General features: G+C 37.5%; 2 protein-coding genes across 2 annotated transcripts; both read left to right on the top strand.

Annotated features, from left to right (window-relative positions):
- Positions 1-4,804: 4,804 nt before the first annotated feature.
- Positions 4,805-5,233, top strand: LOC112030163 (secreted RxLR effector protein 161-like). Its single transcript, XM_024062847.1, has one exon. The coding sequence runs from the start codon at positions 4,805-4,807 to the stop codon at positions 5,231-5,233; it is 429 nt and encodes a 142-aa protein (XP_023918615.1).
- An 11,484-nt stretch (positions 5,234-16,717) lies between these two features.
- LOC136068138 (uncharacterized) lies at positions 16,718-21,338 on the top strand. Its single transcript, XM_065774868.1, has 4 exons — positions 16,718-17,267; positions 17,398-17,948; positions 20,563-20,813; positions 20,996-21,338. Exons 1-4 carry the CDS (start codon positions 16,718-16,720, stop codon positions 21,336-21,338), a joined length of 1,695 nt encoding a protein of 564 aa, XP_065630940.1.
- The last annotated feature ends 3,473 nt before the right edge of the window (positions 21,339-24,811 follow it).

The following is a 24,811-nucleotide window of genomic DNA, read 5'->3' as shown; positions in this document are numbered from 1 at the left end:
ATGATTCCTTGGATCCTTGGATTGTGCAACCACTTCACTATTGTCACAAAACAATGTGATGGAAACTTGCTCCATTCTCACAACACCAAGATTAGAAAGGAATTTCTTGAGCTAAATAGCTTCCATTGCTGCCTCACAAGCATCAACATATTTAGCTTCCATGGTGGAGTTTGCAATAAAAAATTGCTTAACACTCTTCCAACTTATGGCTCCACCTCCCAAGGTGAATACACAACCTGAAGTGGACTCTCTGAAATCAAAATCTAATTAAAAATCTGAATCTGTATAGCCAATGGGAATCAAATCCTCACATGGGTAAATAAGCATATAATTTCTCATTCTTTGTAGATACTTGAGAATATACTTTATAGCTTGTCAATGTTTTCGTCCTAGATTTGATTGATATCGGCTGATCATGCCAACTGAATAACAAATATCTGGTCTAGTACAAAGCATGGCATACATGAGACTTCCCACTACAGAAGCATAAGGAATTTGTCTCCTCATATTTTCTTCCTCTTGAGTCTTAGGCCTTTGGTCATTAGATAGAGGAACTCCATGTCTGAGAGGAAGTAATCCTTTCTTGGAGTTTTGCATTCTAAACCATTCTAAAACCTTATCTATATACCTAGCTTGTGATAAGCCTAACATTTTGTTCTTGCAATTTCACCAAATCTTGATCCCTAGAATAAAGCTAGCCTCACCTACGTCCTTCATATCAAATTGGCTTGACAACCAAACCTTTACCGATGACATTACTCCTACATCATTTCCAATGAGTAGAATATCATCAACATAAAGCACTAGGAACATTACTACATTATCTCTGTCTTTTGTACACACATGGTTCATCAAGATTTTGTTTAAAATCATATGACTTGATTGCTTGATCAAATCTGATGTTCCATGACCTAGATGCTTGTTTAAGTCCATAAATGGACCTTTTCAACTTGCATACCATATGTTGTTGGTTCTTTGCTATAAAACCTTCCAGTTGCACTATATAGATTTCTTCTTCAAGATTGCCATTTAGAAAAGCAATCTTGACATCCATTTGCCAAATCTCACAATCATAATGAAAGTTCAAAATGTGTGTAAAACACCCTTGAATGTTTAGACCCCAAATTATAAAATATTAATTCAAGCTTATTATCAAACAATTAATGTGCAGAACATGGACATAAGCCAAACACAGAATTGATAAACAATCTACGCCAAATATAATTACATTCACAACATAAAATAAATGGCAAAGATAAAGGAAGAGAGATGCAAACACAAGGACAACACTCGATGTGTTATCGAAGAGGAAACCGAAGCCCTCGGCGTAAAATCTCTCCGCCGCCCTCCAAGTGGTAAATAATCCACTAGAAAATGTAGTTGGGATACATGAACAGCAATAGACCCTCCAAGCTTAATCTACCCAGGTACCTAAGCCCTCCAAGCTTCTTGCTCCAACGAGGTTACTCTGAACCTTTTTCTTTTCTAGTTTATCAGATGCCACTATAAACCATAGCATCAACCAATAGTCATTGGTCCCTTTCGAACTGCTTCCTTTAGCACCAAATGAACCTTCTCACAGATGTAGGTGTGATGAGAAAAAATTTTGGTCAAGAACCTCTCAAGGATGTATCAATGGAGAGGAAGAGAGTAGAGGAATTTGAAGAGTTTCTTAGTGAAGATTGGGGATGAGGCAATCTTGTTTTTCTCTAAGGTTTTTCTCATAATATTCTCTCTGGAAGCTCTCTACATTTCATGGGTATAAGGGTCTATTTATAGTGGTGTGTGTTTGGAATACGAAGAGTTAGTTTTTGCCAAACAGTGCTGGTTGGCGCCTTGGCCTCATGGCTTGTCCAAGTCGCGAGTTTAATTCGCGAGGTAACGGCTTGGCCAGCCTGGGACTTTTGTCCCGTAGTATGACAGCTGGCGTGACCCTTCACCTTCTTGCATGCTTCTCATGTGCCCAGCATTTGGCGGCTTGCAAGCCGCGAGTCAGTCGCAAGTCCTAGCCGCGAGTCAGTCGCGAGTCCGTCGCGAGTCCTAGCCGCGAGTCTCTGCTTCTTTGCACAAAGATGAGCAATTCTTCACACTCTCTTCACACACTTCCTTTACATGAATCTCACCTAAGTACAGGGTTACTAAGTGCTAAATTATAAGCAAATTGGCACAGAATAAAGGCAATAAGATGGTTGATAAATTTCAACCTTACAATCTCCCCCTTTGGCTATTCCATGACAAAACCCTAAAACAAACTCTAGACTTAATGCGTGAGTTGGAAATAGTTGGAAAACTCACTTATACCTAACTCTAGAATCTGTGAAGCTCTTGAACCATAAACCAAAACATCTCCTAAAACACAATAACACAATAAGATCATTGTATGCAGAAAACTTGTAATGCATATGGAGCAAGCATAATGCGATCAAGCACAATGGAATAAAGCAATAGACCATGGCAAGACCAAAAACAAGCAAATACTATGAGGGCGTTTGGATTGCGCGTTTGCGTGTCCACGTTTCCTCAAATCTGCGTTTCTCTTTTTTTTTTTTTTTTTTTTTTTTTGGCCGCATAATTTGACTTTGGGGGACAAAAAATTTGTGCATGAACAGTGCGTGCACTGTTCACGCACTGTTCATGCACTATTCATGCAATAAAAAAATATTAAAAATGGGTCCCACGACACTATTCACACATTTAAAAATTATTTTGCTACAGTGTTTTCAGTTTTCAGTTTTTAGTTTTCAATTTCAGCAACAATAAGTTCAATCCAAACGGACCTTATAACTAAGTGATCACAATGTTCATTCACACTTGGAATGAACATCTGAACATTTAAGCTGATAGACACAAGGTAAATCACTTGAATGACCAACACTCAACCAACGCATAGTACATGAATGGATGTGAAGAGTGCCTTCTTGAATGGTTTTCTAAATGAAGAAGTATTTGCTGAGCAACCAAAGGGTTTGAAGATCCTCACTTTCCAGGTCATGTGCTAAGATTGAAGAAAGCTTGGTATAGGTTGGAGCAGGCACCAAGAGCATGGTATGATTGTCTCACCACTTACCTATTGGATCATGGGTTTAAAAGCGGTCAAGCAGATCGAACTTTGTTTGTTAAAAGGGATGAGAAATACCTCCTTGTTGCTCAAGTGTAGGTGGATGATATTGTTTTTGATCCACAATTGATCAACTAGCTTATGAATTTTCAGAAGAAATGAAAAGGGAATTTGAAATGAGCATGGTGGGAGAATTGAACTACTTCCTAGTGAAGGAAATAAAGATAAATGCAGCAGAAAATAAGTTTTAAATGGATTTACTTCATTCGATATTGATAACAAGTACTAAGTAAATTTCAGAATTTGAGAACAAGAGATCGTACCTTGAAGCGGTGAATTTCAAAACAAAGATTGAAGCACTTGGGACTACTTTTAATCTTCACTCCAATTCCACTAATGCCCAAGATGTGTGGTCTCTCAATTGGCAACAAAGGGATGACTAGCGAGTGACAAAAACTCACATGCACACCATTTCACAATGATGTTTCTTGCATATGAAAATCTGAACGTTTTTCCCTTTGTATCTAACCAATTTATCTAATTCGGCTGGCCTTTTGGGCCTTACCAATTGGGCTTAAGTGTGTGGCTTGGAGTGGGACCAAAAGGGACCAATAAGACACTATCTCCAATGGGCCTTGGGCTTTTCTGTCAACTCTTGACAAGTCTAAAGTTACCATTAACTATATTTAATACTACTATATAAATATAGTTGCACTCTAGGTTTTATCTATAAATTATATCCCAAGACTTTATTATACACGCAACCCCTTCATTAAATATTCATAGTAGTACAAAGTAATTAATGTAGACTGCCACTTTGTAAATTACTACATCTTGATCCTTGAGTACCTGGTTTAATCCTTTAAGTTATTCATCATATATTTATGAAAACTAATTTCATAAATATATACTTTAGTAACTACTTACTAAAGTGGTTAGGCCTAACTCTCTGAATAACAAACCCACTAAACTTATCTCAAGGGAATATTTTATATCTCCGTTAAGAGACTATGAATTCCATCTTGAGAATATATGTTCCATCAACACTAAATGTGGCTGCCCAATATACTGAGGTTTTGACCGTTACTTTAGATCTCACTCCTGATATATCAAAGTAACCTACACCTAATGATCAGGTCCATTATTCTCTCAAGATTGAGAGTTCATGCAAATGTAAGCCGTGAGATTTATTATTCATTTGACAGTCTTTAGGAGAATAATAAATCTCACAGCAGTCCAGTTCAATATGTCTTAACTCTTAAAACATATTAACACATCAACCAGAAGTCACCACTTCCATGTTCAAGACAAATCATCATGATTGATATGTTATAGTCTTCGCAGATGAAATGCCCAATTTCATCACCGACTACGAACTATAATTCTGAGTTTACAAAGAACTTGTGATTTATATTTTCTGTGACTTTTCACATAAATCACATACTATGCATCTCATGGACCAAATGATAATGTCCTAATATTCATGTTACCATTATTTCAGATAATAATAAAACAAATTCATTAAACAAAATATTAAGTCATACATAATCATACATAATGTCATACACAATGTCAAACTTAATATCATACACAGCATCATACAATAGAATTTAAGGGCACTAATCCTAACACCTAGGGCTTCAAGTGAAACAACAGAAAGATGGAATATTCATTTCTCAAGAGAAATATGCCAAAAATCTTGTCAAAAGGTTTGGCCTGGACTCTAAGAAACATACCTCTACTCCCATGAGTTCCTCTACAAAACTAAGCATTGATGCAGCCGGGGTTGACGTCGATCCAACACTTTATCGAAGTATGATTGGTAGTCTTCTTTATCTCATAGCAAGCAGGCCTGATATTGCATTCAGTGTCGGGGTATGTGCATGGTTTCAAGCTGCCCCTAAAGAATCCCACTTAACAGTAGTGAAGCGAATCATTCGCTATGTCAATGGTACATCTGAGTATGGGATTTGGTATACAAAATATTCGAATGAATGGTTGGCAGGATATTCAGATGTGGATTGGGCAGGATGCATTAATGATAGGAAAAGCACTTTTGATGGGTGCTTTTATCTTGGAAATAATTTGGTTTCATGGATGAGCAAAAAGCAAAATTCAGTATCCCTTTCAACGGTCGAAGCTGGATACATTACAGCAGAAAGTTGTTGTGCATAATTGTTATGGATGAGAAAGCTACTACATGACTATGGAATTTCTTAAGACACTATGTGTGTGTTCTGTGATAACACCAGTGCCATAAACTTGTTAAAGAATCCAGTTCAGCACTCCAAATCAAAGCATATCAAGATCCGTTATCACTTCATTTGAGACTTGGTCGAGGAAAAGATAGTTTGTCTAGAGTTCATAAATACTAACAATCAAAAGGCAGACATATTCACTAAACCTCTTGATGGCCCAAGGTTTGAATCCTTGCGTAAGACCATTGGTGTTGGTATCATTCCTTGAATTCAAATCTCTTTATGTTTCTGTTTGATTTATTTTTGTTGCTTGTTTTCTTATTTCAAAATGTTTTTCCATTTTTTTTTATCAATCTTTTATTACTTTTATGTCAAAAATCACATAAAAAGTAGAAAATCCTAAAAAGTTTGATTGGCTTAGTTGAGTTTTTGTATCAAAGCATGTTTTTCCTTGTACATTTGTCCTAATGGCTTTGTGCATTTAACGAGCATAGCTTGTCTCTTATACACTCATATCATTGTGTAAGAAATTCTGAAATCTGTGTGACTGTTGTAAATAGATCTTCAACATTGTCATGAATGATTAGTGAATGATTTTGTCGATCTCGAGACATGCATAGACTTATGCCTATATATCTTCCCACTTTTATTTATTTACGGCTTTACTCAAAGAGCTCACCAAATTGTAAGTCTCCAAATGAAAAGAGATATTGAGCTGCAAAAGCCTGTTGCACATACCAGTATTTGACTAGGAAAAAGGGAAAGCGACCAAAATAAAATGCATGATGCCCAAAAAGCCAAAGGCTATCTCATCAAATTAAAATATTAAAAATTTCAGGCATTAATCTCACAATGAGATTTGTTTATGTGGAGTAAAATGAAAAGCTTTAATGATATGTTGAAAATGGAGCAAAATGAAAAGTTTCAATGAATTGTACTCAAGTTTTTGTGGGAGGTCATATATGCATACTTTTATAATTGAGATGGGTCACATTATCTAGTGCTAGTTGTGTATGCCTTGATTGAATTGATCATTGAAGCTTCACATTAGACTAAGGACTATCTAATCTTTTACACCCACACACAACACACAAGTCTATGTTCAATGAATGCCATATTCATTTGTATGATTGTACTTGTTTAAATGTGTTTTTCACATACTCAATCTTTGTTGATCAAATACAAAAAGATTTTTAGGTGTTTTAGTTTATTTTTGAACAGTATTTTGTTTTTACAAAAATGTCAAAAAAATTTCAAAAACAGTGTTGCCCTGTTTTGGCGACTCAGTCACGGGTAAGTCCAGTCACATGCTCCAGTTGCGAGCTCACTCCGAGACTTTTCACAACTTATTGGCGAGTCAAGGTCTCAATCGCGAAAAGTGCTTAGAAAATTTTTCAAAAATTGAGTTTTTATGATTTTTACGACTCAGTGTGGCGACTTGTTCGTAGGTGGAAGGTCCAGTCGCGAGAGATACTCAGAGATTTTCGCGGCTCATCTCACGACTATTTCACGGGTAGACCTTCCAGTTGCGAAAAACACTTAGAGAAAATTTTTCAAGTCTCTTACCTTCACAGTGTTTCGTGGCTTACCAAGGCGACTGATTGGCGACTTAACTTAGTCGCGAAAAAAGCGTGTTTTTTGCGTTTTAAAGATAGTTTTAAATTGGTTTTCAATTTTTCCCTCAAACTCCTGTGATTGTTCATTGTCTTCCCTATTTCACTCTCATAAACACTCCGTGTATTTCTTTGAAAAACTTCCATTTCTGCATCATTTGTTCTCAAATCGTCAACAAAAAGGTATGGGTTCTCTCTCTTTCACTGCATACCTACTGATTTGAGCATTATTCTCTTGATTTCTGTGGTGTTTGTTATGGTTTATGATTTATCTTGTTAGAACATGGGTTTCTATTTTTCTTTTTTTATTGTGTGTTTGTGATGGTTTGTTCACTGATTTTCTCTATCTTGTTTATCGTGTGTGTTCTTGTTTGTATTCACAAACTCATTGTCATGGATTGAACCTAAATCTCAAATGTTTAGGGTTTTCTTCATCATCCATGGTGTGATTCTGACACATTGCTAATCCTGTTTGGTGTCTTGTTTGGTTTATCTTGTTTATGATAACCAATGTTGCAGAGTCAAAATGTCTCCTTTCAAGAGATTAGCTATGAAGGGAGGTAGCAGCAAAGAGAAAGAACCTGTCATTGAAATTGATGATTTCTCTCCTAAACCAAAAAGGACTCGTTTCCCATCAAGTGTGTTTGGTCCTAACAAGTTCCGATCGTATGTTGCTTTTCAGACTCATGAAAACGATTTCAGAAATGCTACACCATTGATTGAAAGGGCCGTTGATCAGCAATCTCTTTTTGACACTGACATCCCTAAATGGTTTGCTCATAAGGATTGAAATTATCTTCTCTCTGATCTTGATGATGCATATGAGAATTAGGTAAAAGAATTTTATGCCAATGCAATTGTTGATGGAGACGACCTTAAGTGTTGGGTGAGAGGAAAAAGTTTCTCGGTGTCTCCCACATACCTGGCAGAGATTCTTCACATCAACCGACCAATACTTAGAAACTCACAAGTGTATGATAATTTATATCCAGATGAGGACTTACTTCGGGAAGTTCTTGGAAAAGATTTGGAATTTTCCTCAAATGAGAACTTAGTTAATGTCTCATCTCTTCCTTCAAAATTAAGGGTGCTTATGATCGTCATGTTTCACAACCTGTACCCCTTATCCAGCACTGGATATATGAATCTTGGGCGTGCACTGTTCCTTCATGATCTGATTTCTGATGTAGAGATAGACATTTGTGCTCATATCTTTCACGTTCTTTGCAAAACTGTTCTACGAACTGAGTCAAGGATATGCATGCCTTTCTGTTGTCCCATTTCATGGATTCTAAAGCTTAAAGGAATCCATCCTGCACAAAACCAAGTCCAATCAACAAGCGTACATTCAACGCCAGCATTGGTCATAGTAAGAAGGGAACCAAGACAGAATCTTCAACGTCCCATAGTGGTTCGCACTTTACCTCACTCCCCATCGACGAGAAGCTAGACTCTATTGTAGCATTTGTCCATGAGCTAAGTTCAAAGATGTCCAGACTTTCATCCATCTTGCATCACCTCAACATTCGATGGGATATAAAGTTCACCTCTATCCAAGCTCAATTGGATCAAATCCAAAGAAAGCTAGAAGAAGATGAGAACTAGCTATTCCTTGACAAAAAGGGGGAGATGATGTTGGCAGGGGGAGTTTATCGAAAGGGGGAGTTTTCAGTAAATAGCCTTCTGTTTATCGCTTTTGTCTATCTTTTGAACATTTCTATTTTCATGTTATTGTATTCAGTACTTTATGAGGTTATTGGTTTGTACCTGCTACCTTTGTAGGTTTTAAGGTTTTTGTTTATGCTTTGTACCCATGTTGCTTTTGTAAGCTTTTAGGGTTGTTTATGCACACTTGTAGGACTTTGTTGTTTGTACCATGCTGTATTCAGCCTGTGTGCTTTGCTAAATTAGTACTTGACTAAATGTTATGCATTTTCTTCTAAGTACTGTCACTCTTGTGCCCTTGTAGGATTTTTCCTAGATGCACATACTTCTTGTACTGTGCATTGGTTGAGTGTTGGCCATTCAAGTGATTTGCCTTGTGTTTGCCAGCTTGAATGTCTGGATATTCATTCCAAGTGTGAATGAGCATTGTGATCACTTGGTTATAGTGATTGCTTATTTTGGTCTTGCCATGGTTTATTGTTTTATTCCATTGTGCTTGATCGCATTGTGCTTGCTCTATATGTATTACAAGTTTTCTGCATACAATGAACTTATTGTGTTGTTGTGTTTCAAGAGTTCTTGTTATTATGGTTCAAAAGCTTCACAGATTCTAGAGTTAGGTGTGAGTGAGTTTTCCAACTGTTCCCGTCTCATGCTTTAAGTTTAGAGTTTGTTTTAGGGTTTTGTCACAGAATAGCCAAAGGGGGAGATTGTAAGGTTGAAATTTATCAACCATCTGGTTGGCTTTATTCTGTGCCAATTTGCTTGTAATTTAGCACTTAGTAGCTCTGTATTTAGGTGGGATTCATGTAAGAGTAGTGTGTGAAAAGAGTGTGAAGAAAAGCTCAAGTTTGTGCAATGAAGCAAAGTTTCGCGGCTAGGACTCGCAGCTAACTCGCGACTGGCAAGCCGCCAATTGCAGGCATATAAGAAGCACGCAAGGGAGCTGAAGGGTCGTGCCAGCTATTGCACTACAGGACAAAAGTCCCAGGCAGGCCAGGCCGTTACCTCATGACTTGAACTCACGACTTGGACAAGCCGCGAGGCCAAGGCACCAAGTTACCCTGTTTAGCAAAAATTGTCTCTTCGTATTCCAAACACACACCACTATATATAGACCCTTATACCCACGAAATCAAGAGAGCTTCTAGAGAGAATTTTTGTGAGAGAAACCCTAGAGAAAAACTAGATTGCCACATCTTCAATCTTTACCTAAGAGGCTCTACAAATTCCTTTACTCTCTTCGTCTCTATTGACACATCCTTGAGAGGACATTGACCAAATCCTTACCTCGCCACACCCCTGTCTGTGAGAAGGTACATTTGGTGCTAAGGGAAGCAGTTTGGAAGGAACCAATGTCTATTGGTTGATGCTATGGTTTAGTAGCAGAATCCGGTAAGCTAAAGAAGAAATAGGTTCGGCGCAACCTCGTTAGAGCAAGAAGCTTGAAGGGCTTAGGTACACTAGGTAGATTAGGCTTGGAGGGTCTTCTGCTATTCATGTATCCCAACTATATTCTTTAGTGGATTATTTACCGCTTGGAGGGTGGCGAAGAGGTTTTACGCCGAGGGCTTCGGTTTCCTCTTCGATAACACATCGCGTGTTGTCCTTGTGCTTGCATCTCTCTTCCTTTATCTTTGCCTGTTATTTTCTGCTGTGGATATGATTATGATTGGCTTAGATTGTTTATCAATTCTATGTTTGGCTTATCTTCATGTTCCGCACATTAATTGTTTGATATTAAGCTTGAACTGATATTTTCCAATTGGGGATCTAAACGTTCAAGGGTGTTTTACACACATATTGAACTTTCAATTCTTAAGCTTCTCTGCCCCTTATTATGCTGCTCTCCCCCTTTTTGGCACGAATAGCTAAAGGCTGTCTTCCAACTTCTGTTGTATGTTAGCTAATTGTAACTCAATGGTTTCGAGATGCATTTGAGTTTAACTGTGAAAGGAGTGGAGAAGCCGTTTTAAATCTGAAATCCGACGAAGCACATTTTCGATGAAGTAACTTTGCTTGGGAAGTTGAAATCCAGGAGGAATAGACGGGGTGCTAGTTGATTGCGCAGAAGTAACTGTAGCATGAGTAGATGAAGATGCATGTGTGGATGGCTCACTCTTAGGTTTCTTAGAGGAATGACTCTTGCTTGCTTGGAGAGTGTGTATGGATATTGGTTGAGAACGAGGTAGAATTTTCTCATCTGCTGAAGGACTAACACCTTCACGAAGGATAATCTTCATGATTAGACTACAGAATGGAAGAATTGTTCGTGTTGCTGATCAAGCTGCTGTTTTCCCAATGATCTGGAATATGTGAGCACAGATGTCAATCGGGACACTAGAAATAAGGTCACACAGGAATTTAGCCCTTCCAAGACTGATGAAGGCAGTGTTTGACAATGGGTAGAGATTGGAAAACATGATCAGCTTTAGAGTTGTCAGTTCAGGAGAAAACAATGCAGTGCTTATAAATGATCCTGTGCTTCCCACTTCATGATCAGCCCTAAGAACTTTAAGGATGTCTTGTGCCTAAAGTTCTTTGTCATCGTATGGAGTTCGATCCACATTTTTTGGTCTGGTGATACGAAAAACCTTAGCAATGTAGTCTGCATTCATGGAAAATTCTGTTCCTCGTACCCAGCATTTCAACTTGACCCCTGTGTATCTGGCATTTGAGAAGAATTCCTTGACCAATTCTTCAATTGGATCCTCAAAATTTCCAAATAGGTCAGCCCAATCTCTTTCTTCAAAAATCTTAGGAATAAATGTTGTCCCTAGGGTATCAAACTTGACAACTCTTTCCACAATGGTAGAAGCCTCTTTGAAAGTGTCTGTGTACGTCTTTGAGTCAATAGGTGTCCTGAATCTCTCAATGGAAGAGTCCCTAGATGACTTAGATGATCGTCATGTTCGTTTAGCAACCGGGGTTGACGGGTCATCGGTTACAATATCTTTGCCTTTGGAGGAACAACGAGTCAACTGAAAAACATCAAACACATAACAGAGAACCAAATGCAATGCCACAGGATACACACATTAGTATGATTAGATTCAGATATAAGAGTGTGAAAAAAAATTTCACAAAATCACAGAAACATGAACAAGTTTAACACCAAGAAGACATAGGCAACACTATCAAACGAAATAGGCACACAGAAATGATGAATAACAGTAACAACTCAGAGTCAAATGGGCAATGTGTATCTTAAAGTCACAAATGACAAAATACCAAGAACATGATATGAATGGAGCAACACATTCATGAACCACAGCATATAGCACAGTCTCTCAATAGACAGAAACATGAAAACACACATGTAGAATGAGACACAAAGTAAAGGCAAGACAAGAACATCAAAACTCAAAACTCACAAACCCCCAAACAAAGTTCGAACCTATTAAATCTCAACAAAACAGAAACACTACACACAATAGAAAAAAATACTTGAACCAAGTACAATGAAGTAAGATAGAAATAACCCATACCTTTTTCTTAGTGTTTAATGAAGACATGATGCAAAAATGGGAACTAAAAAAAAAAAAAAAAACAGAGAGACACGGAGTGTTTGAGAGAGACAAATAGGGAAGATAATGAACAGTCACTAATATTCGAGGAAAAACTGAAAAAAAAATTTAAAAATTGCCTTTAAAATGCAAAACATGCGTTTTTCACGACTGGATCAAGTCGCTAGTCAATCGCCAAGTAAGCCGCTAAACACTTGAACTCAAGATTTTCAAAAAATCTTCTAAGTGTTTTTCACGACTGGAAGGTCTACCCGCGAGATAGTCACGATATGAGCCTTGAAAATCTCTGAGTACCTCTCGCAACTGGACCTTCCACCTGCGAACAAGTCACCACATTGAGCCGCAAAAATCATAAAAACTCAAATTTTGAAAAATTTTCTAAGTGTTTTTTGCGACTAAGACCTTGACTCGCCAGTGAGCCGCAAAAAGTCTCGGACTAAGCTCGTGACTGGAACATGCAATTGGTTCTACCCACGATTGAGTCGCCAAAACAGGGTAACATTGTTTTTGAAAATTTTGACATTTTTGTAAAAACAAAACACTTTTGAAAAACAAACTAAAACACTCAAAAAAAATTTTGTGTTTGATCAACAGAGATTGAGCTAGTGAAAACATATTTAAACAAGTACAATCACAAAAATGAATATGGCATTTATTGAACATAAACTTGTGTGATGTGTATGGGTATCAAAAATGAGATAGTCCTTAGTCTAATGTGAAGCTTCAATGATCAATTCAATCAAGGCATACACAACTAGCACTAGATAATATGACCCATCTCAATTAAAGAAGTATGCATATATGACCTCCCATGTAAACTTGAGTACATTACTTTGAAGCTTTTCATTTGGCTCCATTTTCAGCATATCATATGATCTTTTTGAATAAACATATTTCATTGTGAGATCGATGCCTGAAATTTTGAATATTTCAATTTGATGAGATAGCCTTTGGCTTTTTGGGCATCATACATTTTATTTTGGTCGCTTTCCCTTTTTCCTAGTCAAATACTAGTATGTGCGACAGGCTTTTGTAACTCAATATCTCTTTTTATTTGGAGATTTACATTTGGTGAGCTCTTTGAGAAAAACAAAAAAATAAAAGTGGGAAGATATATAGGCATAAGTCTATGCATGTCTCAAGATTAACAAAATCATTCATTAATCATTCATGACAAGGTTGAAGATCTATTTACAACAGTCACATAGATTTCAGAATTTCTTCCACAATGATATGAGTGCACAAGAGACAGGCTAAGCTCGTTAAATGCACAAAGCCATTAGTACAAAGGTACAAGGCAAAACATGATTTGAGACAAAGCTCAACAAAGTTGATTAAACTTTTTGGATTTTCTATTTTTTATGTGTTTTTGGATTTTTTACATAAAAGTAAAACAAAAAAAATTGATCAAAAACAATGTAAAAATATTATATAAACTAAAACAAATAACCAAACAACAATTCAAACAAACAGAAGCAAAAATCATACAAGCGAACATAATCACAAAGCATAGGAATTATTGATGCATGGACATGTTATGATGCTTATGCATGAGTACCCTTCGTCACCTATACGCCACGTGTGTTTGGGGTGATATCCTTGACGGATTGAGTACAAAGTTAGGACTGTTAAACCTCTTTGTGAAGCTTTCCAAGCAATTTGTAAAGGCACCAATCATCTTCATTATGTCCATCATTACGGGATCATGGTTTTGACTTCTTGATTGTTCACCACCCCAAGACCTATTGTCAACCTTACACATAATGAGCAGCAATGAATAAGAGAATTCTAATAGATTTAAACATTGCTACTGGTGAAAAGATTTCTTCATAATCAATACCTTCTTTTTGTGTACACCTTTTTGCCACTAGCCTTACTTTAAAGGTTTCAACCTTTCCATCTATCCCTCTCTTCCTCTTGTAAACCCATTTGAAACAACAGGTTTAACACAATATCCATGTTTACCTAAATAAGTTGCAGAAATTAAATTCCTACGAACATTAGGTACATACAAACACTCTTCCAATAATAAAACCGTAGACTCAAAGCATAAATTAAATACTCCAACAGCTACAATCAGAATCTTGCTCCCATCAGCCACAGTAAGAAACAACTACCCTTTATTAAGCTTTCTAGTCTCCAGGAACCCTTGCAAAAAATTGTAGATATGATTAGTACAACCTGAATCCTCACACCATGAATCCATGCGATTTTGTACTAAACATATTTCAAGGAGGAATAAACTTTTCATACCCTTATTAATGGTAACCTTGAATTTTGGACAATTCCTCTTCCAATGTCCTTTCTCACCACAATGAAAACACTTTCCTTTGATCTTCTTTCCTTTATTAGCAACTCCTAAGGCAATTTGTTTACCATCTTGCTTAGTGAAGTCCTTCTTCTTCTTCTTCTTACCTTAGCCTTTTGACTTAGGTTCAGAAGTAGAATCTTCACCCATATTGGCTTCAACACTAGAAGTACCAAGGATGCCTTCCGCCGCAACCAACTCATTCATTAATTCAGACAATGAATAAATCTTTTTGTAGTGATTTTGGTAGTGACTGAAGTATCATATCCACTTGGGATTCTCCATCAATATTGGCACCTAAAACTTCCAGTGTATTCAGAATAGAGATCATTGTAAGACAATGCTCACTCACTGAAGTGCCTTCAACCATTTTGGTATTATAAATTTGCCTCATAGTTTCTTTCCATACAGAACGACCTTGCTCACCAAACATCTCCTTTAGACTTAGTATTATGTCTGAAGCTAGTTCTACATCCTGCATTTGATGTTGTAGAATATTTGAGATAGATGCTAGGATGTAGCTCTTGGCCATCTCATTAGATTTCTACAAACGATTATATCACAGTTTTTCCTCAAGAGGAGCATCTAATGAAGGAAAGCTAGGACATGGTTGAGTAAGCTCATATTTGTGTTATTCAGTAGTAAGAACAATGTCCAAATTTCTTTTCTAGTCAACATAGTTAGATCCAGTCAATTTGTTTTGATTAAGAATACTAATAAGTGGGCTAAATGGTGCCATGATAAAATCTGAAAATAATAAACATGAATATAATAAGTAAACTGGACATTATCAATTTAGCACATAAATATATAGTATGGAACCTTAATAAAACCATAATATGATATGTAAAGTTGTAATTTACAACTATATGTTTTGTTGGCTTTTATTTCGTGCCAAATTTGATTGTAATTATGTTCAATCTTTTGCACCCTATATTTGCTGTGGGATTTAATTGTAAGGGTTGTGTGTGAGAGAGAGTGTGAAGACTCAAGGCAAATTGAAGACTAAAGAGTTTTCGCGGGTATCTCACGACTAAGCATCCCGTGAAGTGATGCATGTGACCTACACATGTTGGAATGCGAAGAGTCAAGACAGGATGAAGACAACTATGTTTCGTGAGTAGCTCGCGGGTAAGACCTTCCTGTGAGACACCCACAAAACATTCTGTTTTGCCAGATTGTCCTATATGATACACACTTTCTGTACCCAAACTATATATACCATCATTATCCACAGAAGTTGAAGAGTGCTTTAGAAAGAAAACCCTAGCCACAAACCTTAAGAGTTAGAGATTGTTATACCCACAATCCTCTACACAATTTCTTGTGGATTTTCCTCAACTCTTACCTCTCCATTTCCACACCATTGAGAGGTTGATAGCCCAAAAACTTACCACATCCTTTCAAAGTGTCAAGCGATGTTTTGTTGCTGCTAGGAAGCATTGGAAGAAGCTAGGCTTTGGTGAATGCAATCGGGCATATTGCGAGATCTGAAGAGCTAGACAAGACACGGTTCCGAGAAGCCTTGTTAGAGTAGGAGCTTAGAGGGCTTAGATACATCGGATAGATTAGGCTTGGAGGGTCTCTTGCTAACCCATGTATCCTAACTAATTGTCTAGTGGATTGATTACCGCTTGGAGGGCGGCTGAGAGGTTTTTCATCGTGTTCTTCGATTTCCTCTTCGATAACACATTGGCGTGTTATCTTGTGTTTGCATTCTTCTTCCCTACTCTTTTACCTTTCATTTTACTGCTGTGTTATAATGATTATGGGTTAGAGTAGCTTATTTGTTTATCCGCTCGCATTTACTCTATTCTGTACTTAGTATTAAGTTTGAGTAAAATTTATCGAGCCGTAACTTTAATTTGGGGGTCTAAACAGCTCTTTTGTTTTCAACACATTTTCGAGCTTTCAATTGGTATCAGAGTGGGTGCACTAGCTGTGGTTTAATTGCCTTAGTGCGATCCTTGACCTCGTTTAAGATGGACCGGTCTTAATCTTTAAATGTTCCACCATATTTTGATGGTAGAAATTATGCCTTTTGAAAATTTTGGATAAGGGCATTCTTGTGTTCAATTGGTGATACTATTTGGGATGCAGTAGATGTAGGTTGGACTAGGCCAGAAGCTGCTAAATCCACTTGGGAGAAGGCAGCACTTGCGGTAGCTAACGCTAACAGTAAAACTTTGAATACAATTTTGTGGTGTTTCTCTAGATGAGTTTCACAAGATTTCTCACATAACAGTTGCCAAGGAGGCGTGGGAGATATTGGAGACCACCTATGAAGTCACGAAGAAGGTGAAGGATACTAAGTTACAGTGTTAGCCACTCAATTTGAAGAGCTGAAAATGAGTGAAGACGAGTCATTCAACTCATTCTATAGCAAGCTGAATGGGGTGGTTATTGGCCAGTTCAACTTGTGTGAGAAGAAGGAGGACTTAAAGATAGTGAGGAAAATCCTTCGATCATTGCTGGAGAGCTTCCATGCAGAAGTTACTGCAATTGAAGAGAGCAAGGATCTCGATGATATCAAAGTTCAAGAACTAATTGGCTCACTTCAAACATATGAGCTGTCATTGCCATCACAAAGGAAGAGCAAATCCCTTGCTCTTAAGACAATTAATGAGAGGATCGATGCTTATGACTCATTAGATGAGGATGAGGTTGATAAAGATGTGACACATGTTGTGAAGAATTTCCAAAAGTTCTTGAAGTTCAAGAAGAATGGAAAGTTTGCTGAGAAGGGAAAATTCCAAAATCTCGAAAAGGAGAAAAAGGATTTCAAGAGGAAAAAGGGGAAGGAGTCTCAATCCTCTCAAGGAATCACAAGCTTTGAATGCAACAGACATAGACATCTCAGGAAGGAGTGTCCCAATTATTTAAGAAGGAAAGCAAGGTGTATGCCACTACTCTTAGTGATTCAGACTCCTCTAATTCAAATTTAGATGAAAGCTATGACAGAGAGGGAATTTCTCTGTCTTTATTACTATTGCTTTCGTGGAATCTTCCAATGATTTGAATGTGCTAGTGGAAGAGCTTGGTGAGCACACTAAATTGGAGTCAATAGGGATAGTAGAGGAATCTAAAGATGAGGAAGATGAAGGAACAATGGGACTGCAAGAGACATACAATTCCCTCCTTAAGAAGATTGATGAATATGGAAAAGTGGCTAAGGCAGCCATTAAAAAGATGAAGAAAGCAAAACAAGATTATAGAAGTCTTTTAGTGCGATACAAGGAGACCAAAAGTGAAATGGAGATGCTAAACGAAGAGTTAACCGAAGCTTATTCAAATATCAAATTTCTTGAACTTGAGGTGGTTCAAGCAAATGCTGAAGTAGAGCGAGCTTCCTCCAAGAAGCTTGATGAAGTACTTACTTATCAAAAACCTTTCTCCGGCAAAAGTGGATTGGGATACACTAGAGATAGCAGTTCGGTTGCCAATATATCCAAGGAATTAAAGTTTATGAAAATCAAGGAACCGATGGTAGCTACCACTGCTGTTGAGAAAGTGAATGTAGAAAAGAAGAGGAAAGTGAATGACCAACAAGTGCTGATAAAGCCTCATAACCAATCAGTGGTCAAACCTGAAACTAAAGGGAAGTCACATCCAAAATCATAAAGAGGTCTAAGAACAAAACATTTTTGCCATCATTGTGGAATTCAAGCACACACCAGACCCAATTGTCATAAGCTTAGAGCATTGAAGAATGCAAGTGCTCAGAGGTCAAGAGGACCAAGAAATGACAAAAGGAATTGGACTACTGAGCAATCAAAAGGTCAATAAGGTGATCTTGGAGTGAAGGATGTGATGAGGATGATTGATGCATTCACCACCTGTTTGGCAAGCTTCACCAGAAGATTTGAATGTCATAACAATCGTACCCAATCCACTAGGGATATCACCCCAAACACAAGTGTCATATGGGTGAAGAAGGATACTTATGCATGATCACCCTTTATGCCCACACATTAATTCTTCTGATGTTTAGGGTTATAAGTTCATGCATCATGACATGCATAATTCAATTTGTGTCAATTGCTTCTAGTTTATAGCATGTTTCTTTTACAATTTTTGGTTTGTACCTGTTTTTGTTTATCTTACTTGTTCTGTTTTTAAGTGTGTTCAAAAATTCAAAAACCCATAAAAATTGAAAAATCTACAAAAAGTTTGATTGCTTGTGTTGTGTATATCACATGTGAGTTTGGCCTAGTACCTTTGTACTAATAGCGTAGTGCATTTACGAGTTTAGCTTGTTATGTATGCACATATATCTTAGTGGGAGAAATCTTGAAAACTATGTGTGATTGTTGTAAATAGATCTTCAACCTTGTCATGAATGATTGGTCAATAGTCTTGATGGTCTTGATACTTGCATAGACTTGTGCCTATATATCTTCCTACGCTACTTTTATGTTTTTTCTTAAAGAGCTCAACAAATGTAATTCTCAAAATGAAAAGAGATAATGAGCTGCAAAAGCCATCACACATACTAGTATTTGACTAGGAAAAAGGGAAAGCGACATTCTAAATTGAAATGTATGGAGCTCAAAAAGTCAAAGGCTAACTATCAATGTTGAAATATCAAAAATTTCAAGCACCGATCTCAAAAAGAGATGTATTATCCAAAAATGATTAATTGTTATGATTTATGCAGAAGCCAAATGAAATGCTTTTAACTTTTATAATCATTCTCTTGTGGGAGGTCATATATGTTCATTTCTATAATTGAGATAGACCACTTGACTTAGTACTAGTTATGTATGACTTGATTGAATTGATCATTGAAGCTTCACTCTGGTCAAAGGACTATTCCACATTTGTACTCACCCACAACACACAAGACTTTGATTCAATTAATGCTTATCTCATTTGTGTAATTGTACATGTTAAAATGTGATGTGTATGCTCAATTATTTGTCGATCAAATCTAAAAATATTTTTGAGTGTTTTATATGTTTTTGAAAGTGATTTTACACTTTCGTGTTTTTAGTTTTTGTTCAAAATGTATTTTTGTGTTTTTCTTCAAAAACTAGTTAAGAGGCAGTTTCGCAAGAAGCTCGTGACTTAAAGCTTCCCGCAAAACCAGCTTAAGGGAAATAAATTTTTTTCCAGTTTCATACAGAGAGTCTCGCTATTCTCTCATGGGTATTTCGCTACAAAACCGTTCTCAAAAAATGGTTTTCAGGTGAAAACAGGAAATTTTTTCAATTTCATGCAGAGGCTATCGCGATTATCTCGCAACTGTTTCGCTACTAAAAGCTTCTCGCAAAAGTTTTTGTGCTTCAGTGGTGCTTTTCATGACTAATCTCACGACTGCCTAACCCGCGAAAAATGTGTGTTTTCAGTTTTCTATAGCAAATGTGACAATTTTTCAAACTCACTTCATTTCCCTCGCACTACCTCTCTTGAACCCCTCTCAATCCAAAATCATTTTTCACTTAAACCCCTTCACTCTCAAGCTTGTTTTCTGCATTTTCATCTTCAAGGTATGTTTTCTAAAACATTTTCTTCTCTTTTGTCTCAATTTATGCCGAAATTAAGTTAGGGTTTCCAAAATTGGGGATTTTTCAAAAATGGGTTAGGATTCATGATTTCTGTGAAAATATTTTCAAAATTTTGATTGGGCTGAGTCCCATTTGATTTATGTGTATCTGTGTTGGTCCTGTTTGGCATTCTAAACATGTGTTGAGGCATTTTCACTTATGTTCATGCATTGTTCATCGGTGTAGTGCATTGTTGCATGCTATGTGTTTGACAAAATGTCTAGGTGACATATTTGTGTTGAATTGGACTCAAATGAGTTCCATTGCTTAGCTTTACCCTTGATTGAACATGCTTAGCATGTTTAGATCATTGGGTGTGTGTTTTACACACTTTGGTCAATTTGTGCCTCAATGTCATGCCATGCATCACCTAGGCACCCACTAGGCACACCCCATGCATCACCAACTGCACACACATGCACAATAGTTGCATAGTACACACACACACACATGCGTAGTTGCTTATTCCTACATTTTGATCATAGTTACATTGTTTAGCACTGATAGCATGCTGTTTTAAGTTTGGTATGTTCTATTTTAAGTTGTTTTTATTTCTATTTTGGACTAACATGAAGCTAATCATGTTTCTGTTCTATTTTGTGTTTGTGCACTTGTTTCTTTTCTTGGTTGTCTATGTAAATGTGCAGATGTCTCCTACTAAACATTCTGCTATGAAGAAGTCATCAAAATGTTCTCCTAACAACTTCAAGTCTATTGAGGCAGATTTGAAGTACAATGACAGCTACAAAAGAGCAATGATTATCATGGAAAGGGTTGTCAAGTTGGATACCCTTGAGGACACCTTCATACCTGAAGTGTTCAAGGAAAGGACATGGAAAAAGCTCCTAAATCCAGTTGGAGTTGTACTCGGAGATCATAAAGGAATTTTTCCCCAATGGTAGTGTAGAAGGAGATCATATAGATTTTTGGGTGAGGCACAAAGAGTTTGTCATTACAAAGGAAAGCATACAAGAATTTTTGGAGATTCGTCCTCCCTCACAGCCAAGCACAATCCAATATGAGGATCACCTAGACTTTACAAAGGAAATGGTGTTGACTCTTGAACACAATTCCATTCAGTCTAGAGATGAGCACTCTTGCTCATGTGATGATCCATAACTTATATTCGGTCACCAACCGCATGAAATTGTTCGCTTCAAGGACAATCTTTTTGTGCGATCTCTTTACTCATAAGGAGATTGATATATGTGGACACATCTTCCACCTTTTGAAGAGGAGCATTGAGAAGAAGAACTCTAGAATAATCATGCCATTCTCCTCACTCATAATGGGCCTCATTGCAAAGTCAAGGCTCAAACTTCCAAGTGATCTCACTATGGTTCAAAGAGACTATCCCATTGGTGCACATACAGTGACTCAAAGGATAGTCTACATCAAAGGCTATAGAGCCAGCGTGTCTTAAATACCAAGGGATCGTGTTGAGGAAGAGGTGGTGATACAGAGAAGGAGATTGATAGATACATTACTGCACCAGAAACTTCAGCTCAGCCATCTTCTTTAGCACTAGCACGAGGACCAGACAGACTTGATCGCCTCCTAGCTAGAGTGGACCAAATGTTTACCATGCTTGACTCCCATGTGCAGCACACTGTGAACTAGTTTGCTTATATCTAAGGTCAGATCACGGCTTTATCCTTATAGATTGATGATTTATCCATGGACTAGGGATCAGATTCAAAGTCCGATCAGTTCTAGCCTCTTTGGCCATTTCGGTCAAAAAGAAGGAGAAAATTTTGAAGGGGAGCTTGCAGTTTTGAGGTGGAGCAGAGTATAGACATAGCTTAGGCTTAGAAACATTAGTTCATATAAGCGGTTTAGCATTATTTATTTTAACTTTTATAACTGTTAGTTTATTATTTTTATTGCTTTATTTTAAAGCCTTAGTACTCTGTTTTTAATTTCAATTTATATTCAGTATTTGTGTTTATCCCAATGCTTTGTAGCATTTTTTTAGTACTTTTAGATGTTGATTATATATCTTGAGTACCTGACACTTGTACCCTAGTAGGATCGTGTATCCTAGATGCAAATACTTCGTGTATTTTGCATCGGTTGTGTGTTGGACATGCAATTGATCCTTCTGAGTGGTCTTAATTGCATTGCGTGTCTGGATGAGCATTTACTAGTTAAATGTTCATTGTAGTCATTCTTTAATGACTGTTCTTATATGATCAAGATATGCTTACATGTTTTATAGTGCTTACATACCTTGAAGTTGACAATGCAGAAAAGATGCTTGAAATTGATGGGTTTGAATGAAATTGATTTTGGGTTGACCTTAGGCCTTGGTACCAGCTCCCATACATCATTTCTAACAAACTGGTGTAACTCATGGTGCATGGACTCTACCTAATTCTCATCCTTCAATGCTTCCTCCATTATCTTTGGTTCAAACTGAGCAAGGTAGCAGTTTTATTCCCATGGTTCACAGTATAACTCGTCCTTTTCTCAGCCGAAGTCCTTTATCTAAGTCATGAATGATATTGCTCGAGGGATGATTGAGGATTACCCTTGATGATGATCTTTTGGACGTGGAAGGTTCCTCATCACGCAGATTAGAGGTTGAACTTTCGGAGGGGGAGTGGACTAGGAGATCCTTGAGTCGATCTAGTCACCCTTCTTGGTATAGGAGGTGTAGACTCCTCTTCTGGTAATTCTTTCTCAGCATCTTCACCTTGAAACATTTCATCGCCTTGCTCATTCTTCTTAAGGGTTTGGCATTCACCATCATCATCAACACCCTTTTCAGAGATGTGTCACAATGACCCATTTATTGATTCCATCACCGTCTTAGTGCACTTGTTATACACTCTATATGCTCGGCTATTTGTGGAGTAACCAAGGAATATCCCTTCATCACTTTAGCATCAAATTTTCCAAGATTCTCCTTATCATTGAGAATGTAGCACTTACTTCCAAATATTCAGAAATATTTCACTTTTGGTTTCTTCTCTCTCCAAAGTTCATATGATGTCTTCTTAGTTCCTGCTTGAAGTAGATTCTATTCCCAATGTGGCACAATGTATTCACAACTTCAGCCCAAAACTTCTGTGGAATGTTTTTGTTGAGTAACATTACTCTTGCCATTTCTTGAATCACCCGGTTTTTCTTTTAACCACCCTATTCTGTTGTGGAGTTTTGGCAGTTGAAAATTCCTTCTTAATGCCATGTTCATTGCAGAATGCTTCAAACTTAGCATTTTCAAACTCCTTCCCATAATCACTTCTGATTCTAACTATGGGAACTCCTTTTTCATTCTGCAGCCTCTTGCACAGCCTTTTACTTGTCACATGCTTCTAACTTCTCCTTGAGAAAGTCCACCAAGAATATCTTGAGAAATCATCAACAACCACCATTATATATCGCTTTCCACCCATGCTTTCTGTTCTAGTTGGACCTATTAAGTCCACATGTAGTAACTCCAAGGGACGAGATGTAGCAACTACAGTTACTTTAGGATGGCTTGACTTTGTTTTTTTTCCCAATTGACATGGACCACAAACATTCTTCTCAATTTTTCCAAACTTTGGTAAACCAACCACAGCTTCAAGCTTAGACACTTTTGCCACTTGTTTGTAGTTAGCATGTCCAAGACGTTGATGCCACAACTCCAAAAGATTCACTCGAGCACTCCTACAGCTATGCTTGGCTTGGGAATGACACCATAACAATTGTCGATGGTCCTTAATCCTTTCAAAACTTGAACACCTTCTTCATTCAAGATTAGACATCCTTTCTTTGAGAATTGGACTAAGAAGTCTTCATCACAAATCAAGTAATACTCAACAAGTTCACTTTCAATCCCTTAATATACAGCACATCAGTCAACAGAGGTAGTCCCAAAATATCCACCGTTCCCTTTCCAAGAACTTGAGAATGACTACCATCTCCAAAGTCACAAAACCATCTTCCTTCTCTTTAAGGGTTTTGAACAAAGATTTATCTCCAGTATATGCTTGAACATCCGCTGTTAAGATACCACAAAATGAGTTAAACACTTTTAATGGGTATGAATAAAAAGATAAGCATGGGAGAGACATTTCCAAACATATGAGCTGGGACTGCCTTCCCATAAGACGAGTAAATCGCTTACTCTTAAAACCATCACCGAAAGACAAATGATTCCCCCGAAAAAGATGGGTGGAGAAGGAGTACATTTCTTGCAAAAACTTTCGCAAATTTCTGAAGATGAAGAATAGTGGTAAACTGTTCAACAAGGAAGTTTTCATCTTCAAGAGGTGATGGAAGTGTTTAAGAGGAAAGAAGGGAAGGATTCTCAACCTCCTTCAGACATTGTGTGCTATGAGTGCAATGGCCATGGATATCTAAAGAAGGAGTGTCCAAATTTTTTGAGGGGAAAAGGTGAGGCTTATGCCACAACGCTCAGTGATTCAGACTCTTCTGATTCTGACTCAGAAGAGAGCTGTGACGGAGAGGGAAACTACTCCACCTTCATGACCATTGCTCACATGGATTCCTCGGATGACTTGGGTGCACTTGTGAAGGAGCTTGGTGAGCATTCTGACTCAGAGTCTATTGGGATTATGGAAGAATTAGATGCTGAAGAGGAAGAGAATACAACTAATCTTCAAGAAAATTACTCCTTACTACTTGAGAAGTCGGGAGAGTATGCAGGGGTAGCGAAGGCGGCTGTGAGGAAGATGAAAAGAGCTGAAGAGGACCACAGAAGTCTCTTGGTCAGACATAAAGTGGCTAAGTGTGAGATTGAAACACATTCTTAAGAAAGTTAAGGATGTAAAGAAGAAGAATATGGCTGAGCAACGAATGGTGAATAAGCCCCGAAATCAATCTGTGGCCAAACATGAAACAGAGGAAGATCTCTCCCAAGATCACAATGGGGTCCTAGGACGGATT

The sequence above is a fragment of the Quercus suber genome, unplaced genomic scaffold, assembly GCF_002906115.3.
Source record: "Quercus suber isolate HL8 unplaced genomic scaffold, Cork oak 2.0 scaffold_100, whole genome shotgun sequence".
NCBI classification, from domain to species: domain Eukaryota; kingdom Viridiplantae; phylum Streptophyta; class Magnoliopsida; order Fagales; family Fagaceae; genus Quercus; species Quercus suber.
Note: the sequence above shows the minus strand (reverse complement) of the source record. Positions and strands in the feature narration are given on the sequence as shown.